At 38.1% G+C, this 17,501-nt stretch overlaps 1 protein-coding gene across 2 annotated transcripts in view; it reads right to left on the bottom strand.

Annotated features, from left to right (window-relative positions):
- Positions 1–17,501, bottom strand: part of tex2 (testis expressed 2) — a 90,435-nt gene that overhangs the window by 22,513 nt on the left and 50,421 nt on the right. For both annotated transcript variants that reach the window (XM_088000745.1, XM_043715090.2), the window contains exons 7-8: positions 16,356–16,488; positions 3,736–3,861 (exon numbers count right to left, since the gene is read on the bottom strand). In XM_088000745.1, the coding sequence (XP_087856871.1) occupies positions 3,736–3,861; positions 16,356–16,488 (259 nt within the window). The remainder of the gene's footprint in view (positions 1–3,735; positions 3,862–16,355; positions 16,489–17,501) is intronic.

Raw genomic sequence — 17,501 nt, 5'->3', positions numbered from 1 at the left:
TCAGGGCATGGATGGGAACATGGGTCTGGGATATCAGAGCGATAACAGAAACATGGCTGACAAAGGGGCAGGACTGGCTGCTCAATGTTTCGGAGCACAGATGATATAGGAAGGATGGAAGGGGAGACAACAAAGGAGGGGGAGTGGCATTTTTCATCAGGGAACACATCACAGCAGTACTTGGAGAGGACATTCCTGAGGGATTATCCAGTAAAGCTATATAGGTGGAACTGAGAAACAAGAAATGCGAAATCACTTTGATGGGATGGTACTATAGACGCCCCAATAGTCAGCAAGACATTGAGAAACAAATACATAGGGAGATCGCAGATAAAAATAATAGGGTTATAATGGTAAGGGATTTCAACTTGCCAAACACAGTCTGGGACTGCCATAGTGTTAAGGGCTTGGATGGAGAGGGATTTGTTAAATGTGTTCAAGGAAACTCTCGATCAGGCCAGACCACTCAAAACATTCTTAAGCAGGCAGCCCTAGACCTAACTTTGCAAGTCGTTTCAGTAAGTGTACAGTGAAAATTACCTGGAGTAAGTTAGCTAAGTTAACTACTACATTTTAAAACAGACAAAAAAATGTATCCACAAAATTACACAATGAAACACAAAAGACAGAATGAAGAACCCCTCCAGAACTCAACCTATCCAGCTAGATTTAATTATGGTAATCCGAACACACACACACACACACACACACACACACACACACACACACACACGCATCCCAATAAGCAAACTCCCTTTAAAACCCAGTATAAATGGAACACATGCTTACAGGTTGAAGTTGAAGGGCAGAAAAGAGATAGTTTCCACACAGCTCTCCGCATGGAACTTCCCAGTTCAGGAGTGAACTAACACTGCTCAGCTCAGCTCAGCTCAGCTAACTAGAAGAGTTGACCACTCCCCCTTCATTATACAGGTCACTTCTAAAACATGACCACTTTTGGCCAGAAGTCTCATCTGTTTACATATAAACAAAAGGCCTCTTTGTACCAAACCAGGCTATCAGAGTCCGGTTTGGTTTATTGCCCCTCTGAAAAAAAAAATTAAAAAAAGTCTCTGAGCCAAGAAACAGCTTTTAGAAATAAAGGGACTAGCTTTGTGACAACGGTCCTACTAAAGAAGGGGCAAAATTTCAAATCCTCTTGGGAAATAAGGCAGGGCAAGTGACTGAGGTGCTCGTGGAGGAGCACTTTGGGACCAGTGACCATAATTCCAATGGTTTTAAAATAGTTATCGAAAAGGATAGATCTGGTCCACAAGTTAAAATTTTAAATTGTGGCAAAGCCAATTTTGATGGTATTAGACGAGGACTTTCAAAAATAAATTTGGGAGGCTGTTTATAGATGATGGGATGTCTGGCAAGTGGGAGGCTTTCAAAAGCAAGATAATGAGTGTTCAGGGACATCATGTTCCTGTTGGTGTGAAGGCCAAGTCTGGCAGGAGTAGGGGACACTGGATGACTAGAGATATTGAGGCTCTGGTCAAGAAAAAAAAAAGAGGCATATATCAGGCATCCCTTGTAGGATGTAGGAGTACACATAAGAGGGAAATCAAGAGGGCAAAAAGGGGACATTAGATAGCTTTGGCAGATAGCATTAAGGAGAATCCAAAGAGATTCTGCAAATATATTAAGGGCAAAAGAGTAACTAGGGACAGCATAGGGCCCCTTAAAGATAAATGAAGCAATCCACATGTGAAATGACAGGAGATAGGTGAAATCCTAGATGAATATTTCGCATCAGTATTTACCATGGAAGAAGTGGGACGGAAGCTAGGGAACTCAAGGAAATAAATAGTGATGTCTTGATATCCACATTAAAGGAAAGGACGTGCTGGAGGCCTTAAAATGCACAAAGGTAGATAAATCCTTGGGACCTGATCAAATATATCCCAGAACATTGTGGGAATCTAGGGAAGAAATTGTGTGGCCCCTGGCAGAAATATTTGCATCACTGACAGCCATGAGTGAGGTGCCAGAAGCCTGGAGGATGGCTAATGTAGTGCCGGTGTGGACTTGAGCCGAAGGGCCTGTTTCCACACTGTAGTGAATCTAATCTAATCTAATCTAATCTTTATTTAAGAAAGGCTGCAAGGAAAAGCCAGGGAACTATAGACCAGTGAGCCCGACGTCAGTGGTGGCTAAGTTGGTGGAAGGGATTCTAACAGACAGGATCAACATGCATTTCAAAAGGCAAGGACTCATTAGAGGTCGTCAGCATGGTTTTGTGCATGGGAAATCATTGTGCCTCACAAACTTGACGGACATTTTTTTAAATAGGTGACCAAGAAGATAGATGAAGGCAGACATGGACTTTAGCAAGGCCTTCAACAAGGTTCTGCATGGCAGACTGGTCAATAAAGTTAGATCACAAAGGATCCAGGGAGAGCTAGCCAACTAGATACAAAATTGGCTTGATGGTAGGAGACAGAGGATGGTGGTAGAGGGTTGTTGTTCAGAATGGAGGCTTGTGACCAGCAGAGTGCCACAAGGATCAGTGTTGGGTCCACTCTTGTTTAGTCATTTTTATAAATGATTTGGATGAAAACATTGGAGGCAAGGTGAGAAAGGTTGTGGATGACACCAAAATTGGTGGTATAGTGAACAGTGGAGTACAATAGGATCTTCATCAACAGGGCCAGTGGGCCGAGAAATAGCAGGTGGGATTTAATTCAGATAAATGAGGTGTTCCATTTTGGTAAGACAAACCAGGGGAGAACTTACACAATTCGTCGTAGGGCCCTGGGAAGTGCTGTCGAACAGAAAAACCTGGGGTGCAGATACGTAATTCCTTAAAACAGGTTGGTGAAGAAGGCATTTGGCATGCTTGCCTTCATTAGTAAAAGGGCCGAGTACAGGAATTGGGATGTCAATGTTACAGCTGTATAAGATATTGGGAAGGCCACATTTTGAGCATTTCATCCTTACAATTCGGGTTACCCTGCTATAGGAAGAATGTTATTAAACTGGAAAGGTGCAAAAACTATTTACAAGAACGTTACCTAGACTGGGCTAGGACATATTTTCTGGAGCATAGGAGGCTGAGGGTGACGTTATGGAGGTTTTTAAAACGGTGAGGGGCATAGATAAGGTAAATAGTCAAGGTCTTTTCCCCACTGTAGGGGAGTCCAAAACCAGAGGACACAGTGAGGGGGAAAAGATTTAAAAGGTCCTAAAGCGCAACTTTTTCATACAGAGGCTGGTGCGTATATAAAATGAGCTGCCAAAGGAAGTAGTAGAGGTGGATACAATTACAACATTTAAAAGAGATTTGGATATGAATAGGAACGGTTTCAAGTTAGACTGAAGGGTCTGTTTCTGTGCTGTATGACTCTAGACTCTAAAATAATAAAAATAATAATGTGATTGGCTGATTTCACTTCAAAGAAATCCATTAGTACAAAACATTTCTAAAATCTGGTTAAGTGTTACTAAATTTTAGGAAACATTTTTATATAAAATTCGACTCTCAATTCAACTACCATTGTAACCATTATTAAAAGGTATACTGCCCAGCCAGTCATAATTTCCTTCTTTGCTTGGTTTGGGATTGTGATGGAAATGCAATAATCACAAATTCGGCAATCTTATTTTTAAATTAAAATCAATTTGGACTCAAACAATTAGAATAAAAATAAGCTTATTTGAAGTTAATGATAAAAAAAATTGAATGTTCAAACTTTTTATGCTGCTTCAAAATATTTTAATTAACATTCATACCCTTCTGCCACTGCTGCTGATACCTTGTCTCCTCCCAGCACATCTTGTCCATCTTCTTCATCAGAAGAGCCAGCACTTGACGACTCCTCATCACTGTCAGCAAGACAAAAGGCTTTCGGTCTACTCCTATATTGGGAGCATTGCAAAAGAAAGAACAGCTTTAAACAATCATCCTATTCCATATTGTATTTTTATGAAGATTAAGATCATGCAGAGAAAAGCAAAAATGATAGTATTGAATCTAGGTCAGTAATGTATTTGTTTTTTGCATGCCATCGATTAAATTTCACTCTGATCCCAAAATTAAAAATCACGCACATCAGGTTATAGTCCAACAGGTTTATTTGGAAGCACTAGCTTTCAGAGCGCTGCTCCTTTATCAGCACAACCACTTGATGAAGGAGCAGCACTCCGAAAGCTAGTGCTTCCAAATAAACCTGTTGGACTATTACCTGGTGTTGTGTGATTTTTAACTTTGTACAGCCCAGTCCAACATCAGTATCTCCAAATCATGATCCCAAAAAGTTTTCCAAAACAGACCAACTTCTTTAACAGATGAAAATTTGCATTTTTCATACTACCCAATTTATCTTTCTAAAAACAAGTAAATATGATGCCCTGTAAGGAAATCAATACTTTCTGAAATTATAAGTAATTATTTTGAAAATATTCTACTAGGATGTGCAATTTATTTTTTTCCATCTTAATGTTTCTCCATTGCCATGTCTCTTCTGAGGGTCATGGTCTGCATGCAACAAGGAACTAAATCTGTACATTCCTTGTCTGATTGGGTGAGTACATCACTTGTTTCTTCTCAAGACTTGCCTTAATTTCTCTCCACTGCATGGTAGATTCTCAGTGTGCAGATGTGATTGCGTCCTCCAGAATGTTCATACTTCCATGAAGTGAATAAATAAGTGCAAATGATCAATTTGGAACCATTATGACTGTAATGTTCCAGAATCATAACGATATTAAATACAAGATTTGGACATCGGTACTGAATATCTGCATAGATTTGAGATAATCGATACCAGGAAGTAAATCCCAGTTAAGTGGAAAAATTCAAATAGCTTCCTAAACCAATCAAGTGAAGTTTATTTACATTTCTATCCTAATGATCTTCAGCCTTGTAATCACTTCCATGAGTAAGGAATTGATTCTGTGCAATCCACAAACAGCACTGAGTTAATGTATCATGGATACTAAATCTTTAGTTGGCTAAATATTTACCAACAGGAACTGTATTACTTGTGTGCAATAACTGTGGTTTATCATAAAAGATTGATAAGATTTCTAAGCTTATCAGGTATTAATCAGCTGCTGACTATTAGATATAGTCAGTGGTGAAAGATACTGCGTACTTGCACTATTAATTTGATAAACTTCATACATACCTTCAATGGCGCACCACAGAGAAGGGACATTTAAATGTTGCAAGAAAAATAAGACCCATTCCCATCACCTCCCCCCCCCACTTCCTCTACAACAGATGACCTAAAATTGCTAAGTACAACATGTGGAGAAATCAGGCTACAAATCTCATTCAAGACTGGGCTTTGACCTCCTAATTGAAAGTTCAAATCTCTTATCATTGTAGTTATTCAGGTGTCTTGACATTTTTAAATACATGGCTCCAACACTTCTAAACTGTAGAAATTGCTGGAAAAGCTCAGCAGGTCTGGCAGCATCAGTGGAGAAAAATCAGAGTTAACATTTTGTGTCAAGTGACCCTTCTTAAGAACTTAAGTTCTCTGGACCTAAAACATGAATTCTGATTTTTCTCTCCACAGATTTCCAGCAATTTCTGTTTTTGTCTCTGATTTACAGCATCTTTTGGTTTTTATATATCAAACCATTCTGTGCTCAGTAGTGTTTAATTTCTTATTTAAATTAAGTTTTGTGATCCATTTTTCTTACAACATTGGCATTTGAGTTAATCTCTGGCAATTAGTTACTTGCACTGTGTAGAAGAGAACGTAATAGAGAAAAAAGATAAAATTATGCAAGATTTCAGAAGATACATCATAAAAAACTGACTGGATTTCCAATATGTGCGGATGTAGACAGAGCCCAGTCAGGAACTGGGTGGCCCAGTGGATAGAGCACTATCCTTTTACCTCTGGGACTCAGCAATCAGTCCAAACGAGTCAGTGGGGAAAAAAGATGGGGTCTAGGGCCAACCTTGGAAGTATGTGGGTCGGCAGGTAGCAAATCAGCAGATGAGGAGGAGTAGGTCCAAAATATGTGGCTGCAACTTTGGGTGTTTTGAATTTCCGTAGGATGGTAAACAGTGAAATTTGTTTTCCAAAATTAGTACTTTTTTTAAAATTGAAAGTAGCATAAACATTTTTTAATGTAAAGCAAATGTTCATTGCGACTTAAGTGGGTAGAGAGAGAGGAAAGTGGAAAAGGTAATGCCAAGAAAGCATGCACTACTACCCATCCAACCTTTGCAAATATGTACAAATTTATTTCTCTCCAATTTCTTAATTTTTCAATCGGCAGACTTTAAGACTGCTGTAGTTATGAGACAGTAATTGCAGCTGATGGCAATTAAGGTAATTTATCTTCATAAAAAGTACAAAAAAATGAATTGAACATTTAATAAGTAGCCAAATGAACATGCCTAAATCAGCAGTTTGACTACATAGTTGCTAAGGGTTGCCTTTACTACTAGTTATAAAACATTTTACATTTATGCTTTCCTAAAATAATATTTGAAATTCAGTTATATCTTCAGTGCTGGACTTCCAATTAGGATGTATTCCTTTTGAGTTCTTATTATACAGTATTCGAGGTTCTCTTCCAAAAGGCAGTATACAAATACCAAAAATGCTCCATCCTTCATAAATAGAATAGTTCCCTTCACACCAACAAATGTATTCTGGCCCTCTTCCATCATTATAAGCTGATTCTTTAATAATGAAGCACAAGCCTAATGTTTCAGTATTCTAAGTAGTTACTGTACTGTTACTGTCACTTTCCAAATTATACTACAAGAAAGATGATGTACAATATAATTCATATTTTTTTAGGTTTGATTCAAACTGAGAACTTGGGTCACTGATACAATTTATACAGTTCAGACAACAGGTCAAAAAGAGAGCACCCTAAGAAGAACTATTCATTCTAGGAGACTGTGTTGTTCAGCAAATGATCAGGATAAAATAGCATAACTGCAACTCATTTACGATACTAAAATCACTATACTGTAATCCCTTAAGAAATAGTGTTAGTATACATGCTAAGAGGAGAAACTGCATGCTCACCAAAATGCAACAATACAAAGGGAAATAGTCATAATAGGGAGAAGAACCAGGACAGTAATGTCTCAAATGTTAATTATGTCACATGCAATTAACATAACTCAATACAAGTTGCATAATTACATATTTTGAAATGGAGACTGCCATTATAAATACTTTTTTATGACAATTTCCCTTTAATAACACATGGACAAATAATCCCACCTACAAGCAGGATCCAGTAACAATAGTCTTTCCCCTTTAACAGAAACAATACAATGTTTAATTTCTGAATGGAATATTGACAGAACTACATTCCCACAACTCACAAATGTTTATGGAATGTTTATATTACAATTACCACTCACCAGAATCACACAAATCCACAGATGATTCCGAGCAAACACATTATAAATGGAGAAATGAAGGAAAAATGTATAAACAGAAGTTAGTGCAATCTTCTTTCAACTGAGAAATGCACACAATTGTGCAAAGAGTTGGTATTTTAGAAGAAGTTTTAAATAAATTTATCTTGTCTCACATATACACATTGCTGTAATGACTGTATTTAAACTGAATGGTATCATTTCTATTTGAAACCAATGTACAAACAAGGGCACAAGGGGAATGTGTATAAATCTATTGTTTGTTAATAAACACATTAGAAATAAACTTTGGTGATATTTCCAGCTGAATAACTAAAAAAACTAGACATAGTGGAATATTCTGAAAATTATTAGAAACAAATTTAATTTGAATCTATTCGATGCAATCCATCATGGGTATATTTTTACAGTCCATATTTACCAACAGGGACTTGTGTTACTTGTGTGCAACATCTGTGGTTTATCATTAAAGGTTGATATGATTTCTAAGTTCATAGTATTAAACAGCTGCTGACCGCCAGACCTGCTGAGATTTTCCAGCAACTTCTATTTGCTGACAATTAGAGAAAAGTCAATGGTGAAACATATATAGTTTCACTGTTGATTTGAAAAATTTCATACACAGTAAATTAATGTTAATTAGTTAACATTTCACACAAACGTGAAGCAAATTTTAGGATATGAGGTGGGAGAGGAATTGGTGTGTCAGGTTAATGAAATGTTCGTCGCAATGCAGTGACAAAATAAAAGTCATCTTCTGCTTCTTGGCTGTAATGCTGCTGCTTAAAATGAGTCAGATGGTAGGAGAAGGTACTGTCAAACCTCTCCATCTGATTGAACTTGCTCTCCCTTTAAATCCACTCATTCCATCAAAAAGGGAGCAATTATCACTACTACATGTGTGCTAATTATGCCTAGCTTTTTATGGGATGTGAGGACCAAAACTTGTTTCAGAATTACTTGAAGCTCCCTTCCTCATTGTTTTTCTTGATACGTTTATGATTGTATTGATGTAGTTTCTTGCAATCCTGAGTCGGAAAGTACATCAATTTTGCTTCAATTTCACCCTTCTCTCACAATTACATGGTCCATTTTGGACTCTTCCCTTTCATTTTTCAATTGCTGGGCTTCCACTATCATAAAATATTTATTGCAAGCCTAATGACCCCCACAGTTACCTGGACTACACTTTCTCAAATCCTGTTTTTTTCCACAAGAACTCTATTCCATTTTCAATTTTTCCTTCACATCTATTCTGATGAAGCTACCCCCTCAAATCAAGCACTTCTAATAGGCCTTCCTTTATTAACCCAATCTGGTTGATAGGGCCCGATATATCTATCACATTTTTTTTATCTTCTACTCTCATACATTCTCGGCCCTCATAGAGCCATGATCAGGTTTCCCTTACATAAAGGTACAATACGGTGATTTCTGGAAACCTGAAATTAAGACAAATTTATAGGAGTAGGGACAATTATGTTGAGATTGTAACAGACATTGGCGTACTGTGTCCAGTTCTGGTCACCCTGTTATAGGAAGAAAACTAATAAGCTGGATAGGCTGGGACTTTTTCCACAGCAGCACAGGAGATTGAAGGTTATAGGAACCTTGTAAAGGTTTATTAAATGATGAGGGGTATAGATAAGGTGAATGACAGGTATCTTTTCCCGAAGGTGGGGTATTTCAAGAGTTAGTGGCATACTTTTAAGGTGAGAGGAGAAAGATTTAAAAAAGACATGAGGGGTAATTTTTTTTAAAACACAGAGAATGGTTCATGTGTGGAATGAACTTCCAGAAGTAGTGGTGGATGCGGATTCAGTTTCAACATTTAAAAGACATTTAGATAATTACATGAGTAAGATATGTTTGGAGGGATATAGACCAAGTGCAGGCAGATAGGACTAGATTAGTTTGGGATTATGGTCGGCATGGACTAGTTGGACAGAAGGGTCTGTTTCCATGCTCTATGATTCTATAACAGAATGCTGGAGAAATTGAGCAGGTCTGGCAGCATCTGTAGAGAGAGAAAAAGAGTTAACATGTTGAGTCTGGTGTGACTTTTCTTCAAAAACCCATAGTCATGCTCATGTTATCGTAACTTACAATGTCCTAGATACCACCATCACTGGGTATGTCCTGTCCCAGAGGCAGAACAGACGTAACAGAGGTGGAAGCACAATGGTATACAGTCAGGACAGAGTTGCTCTGGGAGCCCTCAATATTGATTCCAGGCCACAAATGAGTTCTCATGGCATCAGGTCAATTACAGACAAGGAGACGGCCTACTGACTACCACTTAACACCCCAATGATGACACCTCTTTGCGAACAGCACTTACAGAAGGCATTAAGGGTGGCCAGAGTAAGAATATAGTTTGGGTGGGGGTCTTTAGATCTATTTCCAAGATTGAGTCAGCAGAATTACTACTGACTCAGAGAGTTGAGTCAGAAAGGACATAGCTGTTAAACTGGATCTGCAGTAGGTGATGAGAATAGATGATAATAAACAGAAGCAGAGGTAGGCCATTCAGCCACTCAAGCCTGCTCTGCTGTTCAATAAGATCCTGACTGATCTTCCATAGCCTCAACACCACTTTCATGTCAACTCTGCATAATCCTTAACTCCCTGATATTTAAAAAATCTACTTACTTGCTTTTAAAATTCTTTTAATGATCTAGTCGTAACTTTATGGAGTTGGTAATTCCAGACATTTACTATCCTCCAGGAGAAATTCCTTTGCACCTCTGTTTTAAATGAGTGTAATTATATTGAGATGCCCCCACTAGTGGAAACATATTCTCAACCTTGTCAAGCTCCAGAATCCTCTATGTTTCAAAAAGATTACCCCATATTATTCTAAATTCTAATAAATAAAAGTTTATTCTGCTTCCTGATTCTTGATAAGTCGATCCCTCCAATCAGGAATCAGCCTAGTGAATATCTTTTGAACAGCCTCCAAAGCCAAAGTGCATGACCTTAGACATTCCCACATTAAATTCCATCTGCCAAGTTTTTGCCCACTCAACCCACATACATCCCCTTGCAAATTCATTATGTTCTGATCACAACAAGCCCTCCCACCTATTTTTGTACTGTCAGCAAATCTGGACACATTACACTCTGCCTCCTCCAACAAGTCAACAATCGAGGTCCTAGGACCGATTCTTGTCGCAATCCACTAGTTCTATCTCTCCAACATGAAAAAGACACATTAATCTCAATAATCTATCTTCTATTTGATAACCAATTCTCAAACCACACTAATACATCATGCCCATACGAGGAGCTCCCACCGAGGGGTGACATGGGTGGCCCAGTGGTTAGCACTGCTGCCTCACAGCACCCTCACCCATCTGAACTGTCCAGTCTGTATGCAGTTTAATATCACCCATGATTATTGTCATGCCCTTCTGACATGCCTCCATTATTTCCTAATTTATATTTTGTCCTGCAGTGACATAACTCGAGTTCTATAGATGACTCCCATGTGACCTCTTTCCCTTATTATTCATATTTCCACCCAAACTGATTCCACATCATGATCTATTGCATCTTTATCTCTACTCATTACAGCACTGATACCTCCTTTTATAAAAAAAATTCCTTACCTCCTACTCCTTTTTGTCTATACTTAAGGAACATTTGAATATGAAGTTCCCAGTCTTGATCACTCTGCAACACATTTCCATAATAGCTATCAAGTTATTTATTTCAAACACAAAAACAGAAGTTGCTGGAAAAGGTCAGCAGGTCTGGCAGCATCTGTGAAGAGAAATCAAAGTTAATGTTTTGGACCCGGTGACCCCTTCTCAGAAACAATTATAACTTTGATTTCTGTTCACAGATGCCTCCAGACTTGCTCAGTTTTGCAGAAACTTTTGTTTTTGTTTCTGATTTACAGCATCTATTTTCATTTGTCATTTCATTGATTTCTATTGGTGTCATCAACTCATCTACCTTGTTACAAAATGCTGCACATACTCAGATAAAGAACCATCAGCTTTGACTTTTTATTATTATTACTTATTCTGGTTCTAATTTCTGCTGTACTGTTCTGCATATATTTTAACCCCTTTCTGTCACACTTTGATTATTGCTCCCCTCTTCACTACCCTTGGTTCTTTTGGATTTTTTAAAAACATCCGTTCAATTGAACCTGTCCCAAAAATAGTTTAAAGCCCCACCTACAAAGATGTTGATGACGAAAGAGTAGGAAGTCCAAAAGTAAACTCTGTAAACTGTTAATAGCAAAACATGCTTCTGTTTAGTCAGTTTTCAAATGGGGCAAGCTGCCATATTTTCCCTTTATCTTAATAAGAGTTGGGACATCATGTTGAGGTTGTAACAAGAATTTGGTGAGGCCTCTTCTGGGGTATAGTGTGCACTTCTGGTCACTTGGTTATAGGAAGGATATTGTTAAATTGAGAGGGTTTAGAAAAGATTTACCGGGATGTTGTTAGGAGTGGAGGGTTTGAGTTAAAAAACAGGTTGGATAGACTGGGACTTTTTTTCACTGAAGCACAGGACATTAAGGGGGTGACCTTTATAGAGGTTTATAAAATCATGAGTGGCATAGATAAGGTGAATAGCAATGGTCTTTTTCCTAGAGTGGATTTCCAAAACTAGGGGACATATAGTGTTAAGGTGAAAGGAAAACGTTTTTAAAAGGACAACGTTTTTAAAAGGACATGAAGGACAACTTTTTTTTTTTACAGAGAGTTGTTCGTGTGTGGAATGAACTGCTAGAGAAAGTAAATGGGGGTACAGTTACAATGTTTAAAAGACACTTAGGTAAATACATAAATAGAAAACGTTTGGAGGGAAATGTGTCAAATGTAGGCCAGTCAGACTAGTTTAGTTTGGGAACATGGTTGACATGGACTGGTTGGACTGAAGGGTCTGTTTCCACCCTGTAAGTAAATTGTAGTTACATGATTTGCCAGAACATTGTTATCATTGAAATGAATTCCTGTACCAATAGACCAGCTCACTCTTTCCCCAACTGCCAATGCCCCCATGAATTGGAACCCATTTCTCCCACACCATCTTTACACTATGATTTACCTCTCTAATCTTATTTTCTCCATGCTAATTTGTAAGAGATTCAGGTAATAATCTGAATGAACTAGGTCAAGCCAGGATATGCAGATCTTTAGTTGAATGTAATTCAGCTGCTAATGACCCAGAGCTCCCCATGGATGCCATGTCTTGAATTTCTAGGTATGTTTGAAATCTACCCCATTTAGCACACTGGTAGTGCTAAATAATCTGAATATATCTGAATGTAAGTTCCACTTTCACTGTGCTTCAGTCCTCTGGCACCTTTCCTGTGGTCAGAGGGGAACTGAAAATTTTACAAGCACCCCTGCTCTTTCATCCCAACAATGTAGGATACATTCCATCTGATCCTGGATATTGATCTGCATTTATGCCTGCCAAACTACTCAATTGCTCTTCTCTCTTTTCACTAAGTTCTTTACATTCTATCACAGACCTTCTCCCTGATTCATCTCTCTCATTAATGAACACTGACAAAAAGTATTTGTTTAGAACCAGACCTGCATATTCTGGTTCCACACAGATTGCCTCTGTGGTCCTTACTCATTCCCCGTTATCTTTTAACCATTAACGTACCTGTAAAACAAGTGAGTATCTTCCTTTATTTTACCTGGCTGTATCAATTGCTGCTCCCCTTACAGCGCTCCTTATCTCCACATTTAAGTTCCCTCTCGGATTTTACCTTCATGGTTCTGCTTTATAATTTAATCTAAGCTTCAGCACAACCATGTTCTTAATCATATCTATGTAGATCATGACAACAGGAGCCTTCCCCAAGCTCCAAACCACAAGAGACATCCTGAACCTTGGCACCAGATAGGTAACAAAATCTTCAAGACTCTGTCATTGCTGCAGAAAACAGTATCTATTCCACTAACAATGCTATCCCTTTTTACTAGCACATTTTTCTCCCCTCATTGAGGGAACAGACAAGAGGGAAAAACATACTTGACCTAATCCTCACCAATCTGCCTGTGATAGATGCATCTGAGCATGATAATATTGGTAGAAGTGAACATTGCACAGTCCTTATGGAGATGAAGTCCTGTCTTTAAAATGAGTATATCCTCCATCACGTTGTGTAGCACTACCAATGTGTTAAATGGGGTAGATTTCAAACGTACCGAGAGACTCAAGACGTGGCAATCAATGAGGCGCTCTGAGATCATTAGCAGCCGAATTGCATTCAACTAAAGATCTACATATCCTGGCTTAACATAACTACTATTCTACCAATAGCATCAAACTAGAGGATTAACCTTGTTTAATGAAGAATGCAAAGGACATGCTAGGAACTGCAGCAGACATACCTATGCCTGGTGAAGCACAAACAAGTTAACTTGCATGCCAAACAGCACAATCAGAAACTGACAGACAGAGCTAAGCAATCCCACAACCAATGAATCAGCTCTAAGCGCTACAGTCTTGCCACATTCAATCATGAATGATGGTGGACAATTAAACAACTCACTGGAGGAGGTGGTTGCACAAAAATCCCAATTTTCAACAATAGAGGAGTCCAGCACATCACTGCAGAGATGTTGAGTGAATGAATGATTCTGGCCACCTCTGGAGATCTCCAGTATCACTGAAGTCAGTACTCAGCCAATTCAATTCATTCCACATGACATCAGGAAACAGATGATAAACTAGACTGCAAAAACTTTTGGTTCTGATGATATTCTGGAAACAGTGCTTAAGGTCTGTCTGTAGCCAAGTTATTCCAGCAAAGCAAAAACACTGTTACATACACAGCAATGTGGAAAATTGCCCAGTTATACCCAGTGCACAAAAAGTAAGACAAATTTAACCAAGTCAAATACCATCCCATCAATCGACTCTCAATCATCAGTAAACTAACAGAAGGAATAGTGCTTTGAGCAGCCCTTGTTTAGAAAAAGCCTGGCAGCTGGGAGATAATGTGGGAAAGTTCAAAGTTATGCACTTTGACAAGAAGAATAGAGAAGCTGTATATTATTTAAATAGAGCAAGACCGTGGAAAGCTACAGAGCAGAGGCATTTTGGAGTGCACACCCATGAATAACAAAAATCCAGAATCCAAGTTCAATGGGTAATAGGGAAAGCAAGTGGAGTGTTCACCTTTATTTCGTAGGGAATGGAGTATAAAAGTCAGGAATTTTGCTAAAAATATACAAAGCACAGCTGGAATATTGTGAACAGTTTTAGGCCCCTTATCTGAGGAAAGATACATGGCATTGGAGGCAGTCTGGAGAAGTTTTGCTCGGCTGATATTAAACATGGAAGAAGTCTCATTAGGAGAGTTTTTAAAAAAATTATTCACTCATGAAACATTGGCATTGCTGGCTAGGCCGGCATTTATTGCTCATCCCTAGTTTCGCTTTGAGAAGTTGGTGGTGAGCTGCCTTCTTGAATCGCTGTAGGTATACCCACTGTACCATTAGGAAGGGAGTTCCATCATTTTGATCCAGCAACAATGAAAGAATAGTGATATATTTCCAAGTCAAAACAGTGAGTGGCTTGGAAGGGAACTTGCAGGTAATGGCATTCCCATGTATGGGCTGAACTTGTCATTCCAAGTGACAGATACACTTGAGAAATTAACCAAATATCCTTAGATAGCACCATTCAAACCCAAACCACTTCCATCTTCCATAAGGACACTTCATGCATGCCTACACCAAATGAACTTCAGTGGTTTAAGGTAGCTTACCCCCATCTTCTCAATGTGGTTAGGGACATGCAATAAACGTGGGCCAGCCAGCAAAGGCCACTTTCCCAAAATGTATTAAAAAAACTGAGTGCATATATACCTATGAAAAATATGGAAAATTATGGACTCCAAGGAAACCATTACGGCACAGACAATTACATAATTTTAACCTAATACAAATGGAGGCAAAGGACAGAATTGGATTGGCCACCTGTTTAATATTCCGATCAATTTTATGTTCCATTGACTTCAATGGAACATCATCTACAGCAGACATTCAACTTGCACCTAACAATCTGCTGCAAAGCTGTGGATAAAATTGCCTATGGACTGGATTTTGTTCTCATCATCTGGGCAGAATGTAGGGAAGAAAACCACACAGGGAGAATCGCTCCTAACAGAGTTTACCCCATTTCCCTTTTACTACTATAATCAAATAGGCTCCAATACACACATGCAATCCTCGCTGCCGGATTTGTCTTTGTGTTCTGCTCAGGTGATATTTTATGTCCTGACAGTAAATACAACATGACAAATAAGCATCATTTGAACAGAAACTGAATTAGTAGCTGAAAACGATTAAATAAGAATGACAGGAATACAAACGAATAGGAACAGAGTTGATAGCTCTGGGTTGAAGAGCTTAGAATTGCATAGATGTTACCAATAAAACAGATGTAAATCTATATATTACATATCATAAAAAGTAAAGAATGGCCTCCAAATACAATTTCACAACTTCATAAACACATTACACATCTCAGGCCAAATATTTTTTAAAAATCACAGGTATAACTTAAAACAGAGGATACGAGTTTTGACTTGCAGCTCAGGGAGCAGGGGAAATATTACTTCAAATTCCTTTTTAGCAAATGGGCAAATTCAAGCAGTTCCTTCCATCAGAAGAAGCTGAGAAAGATTCTTGCATGACATAGCACATGCAATGTGCATTGATGACCATTCAGAAGCAGACAGTGTAAAAGGAAGCATTGTATGATGTTGCCAATTGCATAGTGCCCTTCAGTATATAATCACAAAAAGCAATTCGATTCACCATTAAGAGTATAGCACAGAGTATAGCATCATTGTTGAATATCCATGACAATCCTTTTCCAATCTATTTTTACTTTCACATGCAGTACAAAAAATGGCTTCACATTGTATCTGGTGCCTAATGGACTCTTTCCTTCTGGTGCGGTTCCAGAAAATCAAATTATAATTTAAAAATCTTACCCTTCCTTGCCAACATCGCCTACTTTGTATCCTTCCCCCAGTGGTTCTTTGCCCAGTTTGGTTAGGTTCATTTTAGTTTCCAAAGTCATCAGAAAAGATCCATTGTAAGAAATCTCCAAATCAATCCATAGTCCTGTAGAAAATAAACTTTCTGGCTGAGTAAATGTCCTGAGAATTGCAAACCTAATGTAGTAACCAAGTCCATTCTTGTCAGCAATCTGTGACACATTTTCAATATGTTAATTATCCAGATAGAATCTACTGGAAATAACTCCATGAATTATATGCATTTACATGAATAATCCACATCATTTTTTTCAGTATTAGGGAATGTACAGATGAGAATTGCATTAGAATCAAAGATTGCAATAAGAATGGCAACAGGAATGTTTCCCTTGTCTTAGTTATGTTAAAATGAAATCAGTTATATGGCACCAATTTAAATTTGTAGTTCCATAAATTATTCTTAGTCAATTATTGAGAAAAAAAATTACAATTCAATTTCATGCTACTTTTACAACTCAATATCCATCTTGAGAAAAGGTGCAGAATTGGTGCAAAGGACAGAATTGGATTGGCCACCTGTTTAATATTCCGATCAATTTTATGTTCCATTGACTTCAATGGAACATCATCTACAGCAGACATTCAACTTGCACCTAACAATCTGCTGCAAAGCTGTGGATAAAATTGCCTATGGACTGGATTTTGTTCTCATCATCTGGGCAGAATGTAGGGAAGAAAACCACACAGGGAGAATCACTCCTAACAGAGTTTACCCCATTTCCCTTTTACTACTATAATCAAATAGGCTCCAATACACACATGCAATCCTCGCTGCCGGATTTGTCTTTGTGTTCTGCTCAGGTGATATTTTATGTCCTGACAGTAAATACAACATGACAAATAAGCATCATTTGAACAGAAACTGAATTAGTAGCTGAAAACGATTAAATAAGAATGACAGGAATACAAACGAATAGGAACAGAGTTGATAGCTCTGGGTTGAAGAGCTTAGAATTGCATAGATTCACTTGCAGAAAACAATAGTTGCACTGGTTTTCACAATTTCACATATATCTTGAGAAAATTAAGTTACAGGATTGACAGTAACATTTTGCATTTAAAGTACTTTCACAGGATTTA

The sequence above is a fragment of the Chiloscyllium plagiosum genome, unplaced genomic scaffold (assembly GCF_037043375.1).
Source record: "Chiloscyllium plagiosum isolate Xiang-an unplaced genomic scaffold, Cpla_swu_hap1 HiC_scaffold_25, whole genome shotgun sequence".
In the NCBI taxonomy this organism is placed as follows: Eukaryota; Metazoa; Chordata; class Chondrichthyes; order Orectolobiformes; family Hemiscylliidae; genus Chiloscyllium; species Chiloscyllium plagiosum.
Note: the sequence above shows the minus strand (reverse complement) of the source record. Positions and strands in the feature narration are given on the sequence as shown.